At 37.7% G+C, this 12,472-nt stretch overlaps 1 protein-coding gene across 1 annotated transcript in view; it reads right to left on the reverse strand.

Moving 5' to 3' along the window:
• Nucleotides 1-1,819: 1,819 nt before the first annotated feature.
• Nucleotides 1,820-12,472, reverse strand: part of slc5a8l (solute carrier family 5 member 8, like) — a 32,236-nt gene continuing 21,583 nt past the window's right edge. Inside the window, exons 11-15 of the mRNA XM_060918446.1 lie at nt 9,154-9,240; nt 7,374-7,567; nt 5,489-5,601; nt 5,303-5,391; nt 1,820-1,906 (exon numbers count right to left, since the gene is read on the reverse strand). Of these exons, the coding sequence (XP_060774429.1) occupies nt 1,820-1,906; nt 5,303-5,391; nt 5,489-5,601; nt 7,374-7,567; nt 9,154-9,240 (570 nt within the window). The remainder of the gene's footprint in view (nt 1,907-5,302; nt 5,392-5,488; nt 5,602-7,373; nt 7,568-9,153; nt 9,241-12,472) is intronic.

Genomic DNA, 12,472 nt, shown 5'->3' on the forward strand with positions numbered 1-12,472 from the left:
TAAGTAAACTAGAAAAGTGTGGTGTTAGGGAAGTTGGGTGGAGTTGGCTGTCGAGCTATCTAAGAAACAGGCAACAGTTTGTGCAGATAGGCGACCATAAATCTGAATTCATGAACATTACATGCGGGGTACCACAGGGGTCAATATTAGGTCCGAAATTATTCATAATATATATCAATGACATATGTACAATTTCGCAAGTACTGAAATTTGTTTTGTTTGTAGATGACACCAATATTTTTTGTTCCGGTGAGAATTTGCAGCAGACTTTAGAGATAATCGCAACTGAAATAAATAAACTAAAACTATGGTTTGACAAAAATAAATTATCATTAAATCTAAGCAAAACAAAGATTATGTTGTTTGGGAGACACAAAATAGATTGTAATGTAGAATTGATAATAGACAATACTAAGATAGAAATGGTACAGGAAATTAAATTTCTTGGTGTGATTTTGGATCCTAAAGTCTGCTGGAAACCTCATGTAGGATATGTACGAGCAAAACTGGCAAAGTGCTCGGCAATTCTGTGGAAAACAAAATATATTCTTGATTGTAAATCTTTGCATACTCTATATTACTCATTATTTTTGCCATATCTGACTTATTGTGTCGAAGTCTGGGGAAACACCTACAAAACCACTCTGCAGCCGATATGTACAATACAGAAAAGAGCAATAAGGACAATAAACAAAACAGGATACAGAGATCACACAAACTCACTATTCATAAAATCACACATGTTGAAATTTATGGATCTGGTCAAATTCACAACAGCACAAATAATGTACAAAGCAAGAAATAATCTATTGCCGAAAAATATACAAGGAATGTTTAGTGAGAGAGAGGGGGGATATAATCTAAGGGGAGACCTAAATTTTAAAAAACCAAAGGTTCGAACAAATATGAAAAGCATGTGCGTATCGAGCTGTGGGGTGACTTTATGGAACAGACTGGAGACAGAAATGAAACAAAGTGCAAATATAAATCTGTTTAAAAAAAGGTACAAAAAATATTTTTAAACAAGTATATTGAAGAGGAAGTATGTTAATGGAGGATGATGAGGGATAAATAGAATAGGGTTGATTGTTATATTAGAACTAACTTAGTATATGGTATATATTTATTTATGGGGATAGATATCTTCATATTTACAGGGATAGGTATGTAGTAGATATTTATTTTTGTAATTATATATTGATATAGATATTTATGAAGTGTATATATGGTATAAAGTATATATAATGGATGGATGGATGGATTTCTGCAAATGTGCATCTGTCAGATTCTTGGGCTAGATCTGACCTCCCATGTAAGAGGGTGTAGCCCTCTTACATGGATGTATGATATAATACATACTCTTTCCTGTATGGTTAAGTTGTATTGGAAGCAGATGTAGTCAGCTGTAGTGTGTTTAACCATTGTGTGTTTGTACTATACTTGTGTTTTGTGTTGAGGATCCTCAATAGAGGGTCCCATCTATTACTATCACAGGATTACTGAGCATGAGGCAGGAAAACACCACTCACTCACACTCATACGTAAGAGGCAATTCTAACCATTGCCCCACCATTCTGCCTTCAATCAGTCTTTGAATAATGCAGTACAAATAATAATTAATTCAAGATAAAAACAATAATTATAAATAGGAAGCTATGAAAAGTTGCCAAAGGATATTCATTCCATTACAAAGAAAGGTGTTTACAGTTGTAATTATCTTTAAAAATAACCACTTTCCCAGTTACAGTGGGTCGGTGTCTCAAGGCAAAATCTTCCAACCTGTAGCCAGCCAACCAACCTGTAGCCAGTACTATAATTTTTACAGCTTGGTGAACTTTTCACTGTCCTTCAGTTTCAGGTTGTTGTTGAACTGAGGATTGTGGCTTGGACAGTCTGATGAAAGGTTCTGTTAAGAAATTCAAACAAAATTACTGTATAAGTCTCCTTTGTAAGGCCAAATATATATTCAAATACCCAAAAGATATACATTAAAGGTGCATATAATAATAATAATAATAATAATAATAATAATAATAATAATAATAAAAGAGATCTTAAAGCAGGCTGGAAGTTGGCATGAGGTGGCTTTTAAATGGCAATTTTAATGCACAAACAATTTACTATTTAGTTTCGCATAAAATCTCTTTGTTGTATACTTCATGGTAAAAACTGTTTTATGATGTTACCCTGTGTAACATGAAGAGTAAAAATGACAGCCAATTTTTAAACATGCAGTTTGCATGTTTTGATCACTTGGCATTAAAGGAATAATCCGGAGTGATATGCTTTCTAGGTCTATTTTCGCATTATTGGGAGTGCATACGTTGAGTTGCCACCACAATCACGTCAATTGGATGTGTTTTGAGACAGTTCATTTTTTGCAATTTCAACCGGAAAGCGCTAACACGGCAGTGCAAGGGGCATGTCTTTTTGCTGATACAAAACGCTAGTTTAAAGACCATTGCAAAGCTCAAAACAACATGACAGTTCTGTGGAAGTGAGTAGAGGGTTCCTACAAACAAAATGAAGTGTCCCTAGCTCTGGAAGTGCACTGACAGAGTGTGTAGAAGAGTAAATACAAAGCCAGTACCTTACCTGAAGTTGTTCTTCTCCAGACGCCATATTCAGGGGAACATCCGTAAAAGTCGAGTGCTGAGTGCAGAGCCCATCCTGCTGGAAATGCACTTGGCACTCGACTTTTACGGACTTTCCCCTGAAGATGGCGGTTGAAATCGCAAAAAACGAACTGTCTCAAAACACATCTGATTGACGTGATTGTGGTGGCAACTCAACGTATGCACTCCCAATAATGCGAAAATAGACCTACAAAGCATATCACTCCGGATTATTCCTTTAAGTCTTTCTTTGCTCTGGCCACCCAAGCTAGATCTGGGTTCCACCTTTGCTACCCCAATCAAAATGTTTTGGATCTGCCCTTATTGTACAAGCACACTGATTCCATTTACAAACTATGCTGAAGAAATCCCTGACAAGCTTTAGCTATAAATACATTCCAATAGTTTAACCTGAAATAAACATATGAATATGATGCGATATCAGAATTACTTTATTAATCCCCGGAGGGAAATTCAAATTTGCTACCAAGCTCCTGAATCAGAGAAGAAGTAAACATGTCTAAAAATAGAAGATAAAATCGTCTGAAAAAAAGAATAATAAAATAAAATAAATTTAAATAAGTTCAATAACTTCAAGTAAAAGCAAAATGAAGTGATACTATATACAATGATTCCTATATACATACAGTTAGGTCCATAAATATTTGGACAGAGACAACATTTTTCTAATTTTGGTTCTGTACATTACCACAATGAATTTTGAACAAAACAATTCAGATGCAGTTGAAGTTCAGAGTTTCAGCTTTACTTCAGTGGGTTGAACAAAATGATTGCATAAAAATGTGAGAAACTAAATCATTTTTTAAACACAATCCCTTCATTTCAGGGGCTCAAAAATAATTGGACAAATTAAATAATTGTAAATAAAATGTTCATTTCTAATACTTGGTTGAAAACCCTTTCTTGGCAATGACTGCCTGAAGTCTTGAACTCATGGACATCACCAGACTCTGTGTTTCCTCCTTTTTAATGCTCTGCCAGGCCTTTACTGCAGCGGTTTTCAGTTGCTGTTTGTTTGTGGGCCTTTCTGTCTGAAGTTTAGTCTTTAACAAGTGAAATGCATGCTCAATTGGGTTGAGATCAGGTGACTGACTTGGAATATTCTTGAATGGCCACTTCTTTGCTTTAATAAACTCCCGGGTTGCTTTGGCTTTATGTTTTGGGTCATTGTCCATCTGTATTATGAAACGCCGACCAATCAGTTTGGTTGCATTTGGCTGGATTTGAGCACACAGTATGTCTCTGAATGCCTCAGAATTCATCCGGCTGCTTCTGTCCTGTGTCACATCATCAATAAACACTAGTGACCCAGTGCCACTGGCAGCCATGCATGCCCAAGCCATCACACTGCCTCTGCTGTGTTTTACAGATGATGTGGTATGCTTTGGATCATGAGCTGTACCACGCCTTCACCATACTTTTTTCTTTCCATCATTCTGGTAGAGGTTGATCTTGGTTTCATCTGTCCAAAGAATGTTCTTCCAGAACTGTGCTGGCTTTTTTAGATGTTTTTTAGCAAAGTCCAATCTAGCCTTTTTATTCTTGAGACTTATGAATGGCTTGCACTGTGCAGTGAACCCTCTGTATTTACTTTCATGCAGTCTTCTCTTTATGGTAGATTTGGATATTGATACGCCTACCTCCTGGAGAGTGTTGTTCACTTGGTTGGCTGTTGTGAAGGGGTTTCTGTTCACCATGGAAATTATTCTGCAATCATCCACCACTGTTGTCTTCTGTGGGCATCCAGGTCTTTTTGCATTGATGAGTTCACCAGTGCTTTCTTTCTTTCTCAGGATGTACCAAACTGTAGATTTTGCCACTCCTAATATTGTAGCAATTTCTTGGATGGTTTTTTTTCTGTTTTGCAGCTTAAGGATGGCTTGTTTCACCTGCATGAAGAGCTCCTTTGACCGCATGTTTTCTTCACAGCAAAATCTTCCAAATGCAAGCACCACACCTCAAATCAACTCCAGGCCTTTTATCTGCTTAATTGAGAATGACATAACGAAGGAATTGCCCACACCTGCCCATGAAATAGCCTTTGAGTCAATTGTCCAATTACTTTTGGTCCCTTTAAAAACGGGTGGCACATGTTAAGGAGCTGAAACTCCTAAACCCTTCATCCAATTTTAATGTGGATACCCTCAAATGAAAGCTGAAAGTCTGGACTTTATGTCCATTATATAACTATAACTTGAATATGTTTCAGTAAACAGGTAAAAAAAAAAATTGTGTCAGTGTCCAAATATATATGGACCTAACTGTATATTGCACCTGAGTTAAGGATACAATATACATGGTAAAGACAGTGTACCACAGTTACACAGTGGCATTGTACAGCTTGACTGTAATTATACTATAATATATTGTGATTCATATACTGTAATTGTAATTTATAATATACAGGGTTAGTCAAAATTATGTTAACACTAATGGATTATTTTTCTCCTGAATGTGTGGTGTGCCGTGACTGTGAAATGTCTGTCTGGGCCTTAAATGGTACTCTTGCTCGAACAGGTTGAGACCATCCTGTAAATCATCTTACACATATGATGTATGTTTTGTGAATAAATGGTTTCTACCATTTAAGTGTTAACATAATTTTGACTAACCCTGTAGTTTCTATTTCAGACACTGCATTAGACAAACAAAGTTAGAAGTTTTACCTCAGTGCGTGTTCTACCGCAGTCAAAGCAGATGAGGTCTGTCTTCCTAATAAACATCTCTGAGTTTATCTTCTCTTGTTTACAACCACCTAAAATAAGACAAAACCTACAGCATTTACAATCTGCCTCATCACTGACTGTTCAGATTCCATCTCACTATTAATGTTAGTAGCAGGAGCCACTCACCTGAGATGGCACTGACAATTAGCCCAGTGCTTATCGTCACCAATATGGCCAGGGGGCAGAAGTACAGGTAGGACAAAGAGTACCAGGAATCTGCAAGAGCTGGTCTCGCAAAGCTTAAAGACAAATTAGAGGTACATTTTGTGATGAACTTTACACCATACAGTGAATGTTACTGCAAAAGATGTACAACCCCAGATCAGAAAAAGTCAGGACAGTATGTTGAAATTGGAACTGAAATAAAAACAATGATTTGGAAATAATCTTTGATCTGCATTGCTTTCAAAACACCAGAGCAGCACATTATTTGATGTTGAATTTTCTTTTTATTTATTTATTTATTTATTTATTTTCAAAATAAACCAATTTCAATTTTGATTCTTGCAACACATTTCATAAAAAGTTGGGCCAGTAAAGCATTTACCATTCTGTAATGTTGCTGTTCCTTCTCACAACACTTAAAAAGATGCTTAGGGACTGAAGACACCAAGTGATGAAGCATTTCAGGTGTTATTTTGTCCCATTCTTCCTGTAAACAGGTCTTAAGGTGTTCAACATGTTGGAATTGTTGTCATATTTTTCGTTTCAAAATTCGCCACACATTCACTATTGGTAACAGAGGGGACAGGCACCCTCTTCTTCCGCAGTCATGCCTTTGTGATATGTGCAAAATATGGTTTTGCATTGTCTTGTTGAAATATCCCTGGAAAAGGTGTTGTCTTAAAGGAAGCATATGTTGCTCTAAAATCCCAATGTACTTTTCTGAATTAATGCTGCCATCACAGAAGTGTAAGTTACTTTTACCAAGGGCACTGACACAAGCCCATACCATGACAGACCCTGGCTTTTGGACTTGTTGCTGGTAACAGACTGGATGGTCCTTTTTGGTTTTGGTCCAGAGCACACAGTGTTCATTTCTTCCAAAAAAGACCTAGAATACGGTTTCATTTGACAACAATACACATTTCCACTGTGTGATGGTTCATCCCAGATGTCTCCAAGCCCTCAGAAGTCAACAGCGTTTATGGACACAGTTAACATAAGGCTTCCTTTTTGCACAGGAAAGATTTAACTGGCATTTGTGGATGGAACTCTGTATTGTAGTGCTTGACAAAGGTTTGCTAAAGTAATCCTGAGTCCATGTAGCTATATCAGCTATGGATGAATGACAGTTCTTGATGCAGTGCTGTCTGAAGGGTCAGAGATCACAGCCCTTGCCCTTTACACACTGAAATTCCTCCAGATTGAAACATTGACTGATATTATGCACCGTAGAGCATGAAATATTCAAATCCCTTTGTATCTTTCATTGAAGAAAATTGTTGTTCAACATTACAATAATATTCTCATACATTTGTTGGCAAACTTAAAATCCTCAGCCCATCTTTGCTCCTCAAAGACTAGGCCTTTCCTGGATACTGATTATGTACCAAAATCATGATTATAATCACCTGCTGACATCATCTGTTTCAAATCACAGAATTATTTAATTGTTTTACCTCATTACTCGCCCTAAATTGCCCTTGTCCCAACTTTTTATGGAATGTGTTGCAGGCCTGAAATGCAGGAATGGATGTATACAAACAACTGAAATGAAGTTGACCAGACAAAACATGAAATATCTTGGGTTCATATTGTCTGCCATGAAATACAGGCCAAAGTAAATTTAGATATCACTGCCTTTTTTTTTTTTTTGCTTTTTTTTGAATTTACATTTTCCATACTGTTCCAACTTTTCCTGATTAGGGGTTGTAATATAAGGATGCTGCTGTTCCAAATTTATTACATAAAAATATAAAAATTAATCTGTATCAGGCAGAAAGTAGGTCATGATTTTCCCAGTGGTGCTTTCTGGACAACATAAAACCTGGAGAAAAAGATTTCTTGCCTTGACTCTGTGGTCGGTTGTGTCGTAGTTAACCATGATGCCACTGTACTGGTTATATTTTTGTCTCCAGCATCACATTGTGCCACACTGAGAGCAAGTGGTTTGGTCTTACTTGGTAAAGGAGGGTACAACTGAGCGCCAATGCCCACCCACAGGGTTATAATCAGGCCAATTATTAACCCAGTCAGGCTACCCTGAATACAGAGAGATATAATAAACATTACACTCTTCCAGTTCAAAAGGATTAAAAATTCATGAACATGATTTATGATTAAAAAAAAAAACAACAAAGCTAACATGAGATAACAGTTTGAAACAAGAAGACAGTCATCTATATCCCCCACCCTATATACCACCTATATACCAAGTTTTAAGATATAATTTGTCACATTTTTCAAGTTCTGCTGCAGGAAACCAACCGTACCTCTTTACACTGATCTCAGCAGCCCATGGCATAAAGCCACCGGACCTTTGGTCCAGGTGAGTTAAAAATTTAAATTTCTCACATTTCTTTGTATCAAAAGGCACATATACATTACTTAATCAACACATATACCAACTTTCAAGACCATACCACTCATAGATTTCAGGTTCTGCTCCGGAAACAAAACCTACCCCTAAGACTAACCTGGGAGACTAATGGCCTTTTTCCACTACCCTTTTTCAGCTCACTTCAGCCCGACACGGCTCGCGTTTCGACTACCAAAGAACAGCACGACTCAGCTCGCTTCAGCCCTGCTTAGCCCCTAAAACTCGCACCGTTTTGGAGTGGGGCTGAAGCGAGCCAAAGCGAGCCGAGTGAGGCTGGGGGCGTGAGCAGACACTCCCCTGTGCACTGATTGGTGAGGAGGAGTGTCCTCACATGCCCACACACGCCCCGCGAGCACGCTGGGATCTGTAAACACCGTAAACCCGGAAGAAGAAGAATTACGAATTACGAAAATTTCTGAAGCCTTATGCGCCTCGCCTCATCTATACGCTCTTGCCAGTATCTGTTGGCGTTGTCAGTGACAACAAGCCACAGCACCAAGACCAGCAACACTAACGACTCCATGTTTATTGTTTACTATTCGGGTCGTGAGACTACCGCTTAAAAGCTCACTGATGTCACTGTTTGCGCTGCTTAACGACATCACGTGAGGTCCACCCACTTTCGCTAACTCCACCCAATGTGTCCACCCACTTCTAGCCAGCACGGTTCAGTGCGGTTGTAGTCGAAATGCAACTCCAACAGCCCTGCTCAGCTCAACTCAGCCCAACTCAGCATGGCACGGCTCAGCCCGACTCAGCCGCGTTTGTAGTGGAAAAGCGGCATAAGTCTGAAACTGTTTCCATGGAAACATGAAAAATAAAAATTTCTCAAATTTCTTAGTATGAAAAGGCACATCTACATCACCTTGTTAACACGTATACCAAGTTTCAAATCCGTATCATGAATAGTTCTGGATATATGCTTCAGAAATAAACATTGCTCTTAGAAACTAAGTTAAAATTTATTTTTTATGTAAAAATTTGAAAAATACTTTTTTTTCAAAAATCCAAAATAGGAAAAGGCACCAGTTCACATGTTGCTTAATATGTATACAAAATTTCATAAAGATATCTTCAGTAGTTTTAAAGATATGGTCCAGAAACGAAAACGTGACCAGACAGATGGACGGAACCCGTTTCTATATCCCCCGCCAAACTTAATAAAATATATAACTGAAATAAAAAATATAAATATATCATAAATATGTTGTGTAAGTCATACTACAGAGTAGTACACAATGTGACTTACAGTGGCGTTAGCACAACGGAAGAACATGCCCAGGATGAAAAGGCCCAACAGAGGTCCACTGATCATACCAAATACAGACAAGGCGGCCTGTGAGAGGAATTCAGCCAAATCAAACAGCATTTTACATAGTAATTGCATAGGTTCATATTTACATAGGAATAACATACATGAAATGTATCAGTCAGGATTTAGACCTCATCATAGCACAGACACAGCTCTGGTTAAAGTAGTAAATGATCTACTGTTGCAGAGGCTCCAACTTGGGAAATTGCAAAGAGGGAGATTCTCCCTTTCTGCGAGTAGCTCAGAGGGAGACAAGTTTGAGCGCCGTAGGCACGAAGGCGAGTTTTTATATATATATATATATATATATATATATATATATATATATATACAGTATGCTCAGTGTAAATGAGTACACCCCCTTTGAAAAGTAACATTTTAAACAATATCTCAGTGAACACAAACAATTTCCAAAATGTTGAAAAGACAAAGTTTAATATAACATCTGTTTAACTTAACTTATAACGTGAAAGTTGGGTTAATAATATAAACTTAGATTACACATTTTTCAGTTTTACTCAAATTAGGGTGGTGCAAAAATGAGTACACCCCACAACAAAAACTACTACATCTAGTACTTTGTATGGCCTCCATGATTTTTAATGACAGCACCAAGTCTTCTAGGCATGGAATGAACAAGTTGGCAACATTTTGCAACATTAATCTTTTTCTGTTCTCCAACAATGACCTCTTTTAGTGACTGGATGCTGGATGGAGAGTGATGCTCAACTTGTCTCTTCAGAATTCCCCAAATAAAATAATTTCTTTACACCACAAAGGTGAAGGCTACAAGAAGATCAGCAAAGCTTTACTTATCAGTCAGAATACTGTAGCAAAAGTGGTACAAAAATTTAAGAAAGATGGAACTGCAACCATCTCACAGAGACATCCAGGTCGTCCATGGAAGTTAACACCTCGACAGGAGCGTCTTCTGATGAGAGGGGTTGAAGAAAATTGGCATGCAAGTTCACTGCAGTTATCTAAAGAAATAGAAAGCCAAACTGGGGTGACTATTTCCCGTGACACAATACGGCGTACGCTGCAGAGGAATGGCATGCATGGATGCCATCCACGAAAGAAGCCTCTCCTAAAACCCAGGCACAAAAAAGCCTGCCTAGAGTTTGCCAGGGCCCATGCTGACAAAGATGAAGACTACTGGGACTCTATACTCTGGAGTGATAAGACCAAGATAAATGTTTTTGGAACTGATGGCTTCAAAACTGTATGGCGTCGCAAAGGTGAGGAATACAAAGAAAAATGCATGGTGCCTACAGTGAAACATGGTGATGGCAGTGTCCTTATGTGGGGCTGCATGAGTGCTGCTGGTGTTGGGGAGCTGCATTTCAGTGATGGCATCATGAATTCACAGATGTATTGCTCTATACTGAAAGAGAAGATGCTACCATCACTCCGTGCCCTTGGTCGTCGTGCACTTTTCCAACATGACTAAACACATACCTAAGGCCACTGTTGGATTTCTGAAGAAGAACAGGGTGAAAGTGATTCAGTGGCCAAATATGTCTCCTGATCTGAACCCAATCGAACACCTATGGAGAATTCTGAAGAGACAAGCTGAGCATCACTTTCCATCCAGCATCCAGTCACTAAAAGAGGTCATTGTTGAAGAATGGAAAAAGACTGATGTTGCAAAATGTCACCAACTTGTTCATTCCATGCCTAGAAGACTTGGTGCTGTCATTAAAAATCATGGAGGCCATACAAAGTACTAGATGTAGTAGTTTTTGTTGTGAGGTGTACTCATTTTTGCACCACCCTAATTTGAGTAAAACTGAAAAATGTGTAATCCTAAGTTTATATTATTAACCTTACTTTCAAGTTATACGGTAAGTTAAACAGATGTTATATTAAACTTTGTCTTTTCAACATTTTGGAAATTGTTTGTGTTCATTGAGATATTGTTTAAAATGTTACTTTTCAAAGGGGGTGTACTCATTTACGCTGAGCACTGTGTGTGTGTGTGTATATATATATATATATATATATATATATATATATATATATATATATATATATATACAACCCCAATTCCAAAAAAGTTGGGACAAAGTACAAATTGTAAATAAAAACGGAATGCAATAATTTACAAATCTCAAAAACTGATATTGCATTCACAATAGAACATAGACAACATATCAAATGTCGAAAGTGAGACATTTTGAAATTTCATGCCAAATATTGGCTCATTTAAAATTTCATGACAGCAACAGAAATTTGAGCCTTCTCAACCCTAATTGTATTTTTTTTTTCCTGCAGCATAATTAATAGCTGAATTTGTCTGTGGTATGTATCTCTACAGGATAAATAAAATTAATACAGTAGTAATTGATGTTTTTAGGAACTTGCTTAATGAAAAGTGCCCATACATTCATGAATACTACACATAAACCCCTCCTGTACATCACATGTGTATACTGAATACAACACCGATTACAAAAAAGTTGGGACAAAGTACAAATTGTAAATAAAAACGGAATACAATAATTTACAAATCTCAAAAACTGATAATATATTCACAATAGAACATAGACAACATATCAAATTTCGAAAGTGAGACATTTTGAAATTGCATGCCAAATATTGGCTCATTTGAAATTTCATGACAGCAACACATCTCAAAAAAGTTGGGACAGGGCCAATAAGAGGCTGGAAAAATTAAAGGTACAAAAAAGGAACAGCTGGAGGACCAAATTGCAACTCATTAGGTCAATTGGCAATAGGTCATTAACATGACTGGGTATAAAAAGAGCATCTTGGAGTGGCAGCATCTTGGAGTGGCAGCGGCTCTCAGAAGTAAAGATGGGAAGAGGATCACCAATCCCCCTGATTCTGCGCCGACAAATAGTGGAGCAATATCAGAAAGGAGTTTGACAGTGTAAAATTGCAAAGAGTTTGAACATATCATCATCTACAGTGCATAATATCATCAAAAGATTCAGAGAATCTGGAAGAATCTCTGTGCGTAAGGGTCAAGGCCGGAAAACCATACTGGGTGCCCATGATCTTCAGGCCCTTAGACGGCACTGCATCACATACAGGCATGCTGCTGTATTGGAAATCACAAAATGGGCTCAGGAATATTTCCAGAGAACATTATCTGTGAACAAAATTCACCGTGTCATCCGCCGTTGCCAGCTAAAACTCTATAGTTCAAAGAAGAAGCTGTATCTAAACATGATCCAGAAGCGCAGACGTCTTCTCTGGGCCAAGGCTCATTTAAAATGGACTGTGGCAAAGT

The sequence above is a fragment of the Neoarius graeffei genome, chromosome 4, assembly GCF_027579695.1.
Source record: "Neoarius graeffei isolate fNeoGra1 chromosome 4, fNeoGra1.pri, whole genome shotgun sequence".
In the NCBI taxonomy this organism is placed as follows: domain Eukaryota; kingdom Metazoa; phylum Chordata; class Actinopteri; order Siluriformes; family Ariidae; genus Neoarius; species Neoarius graeffei.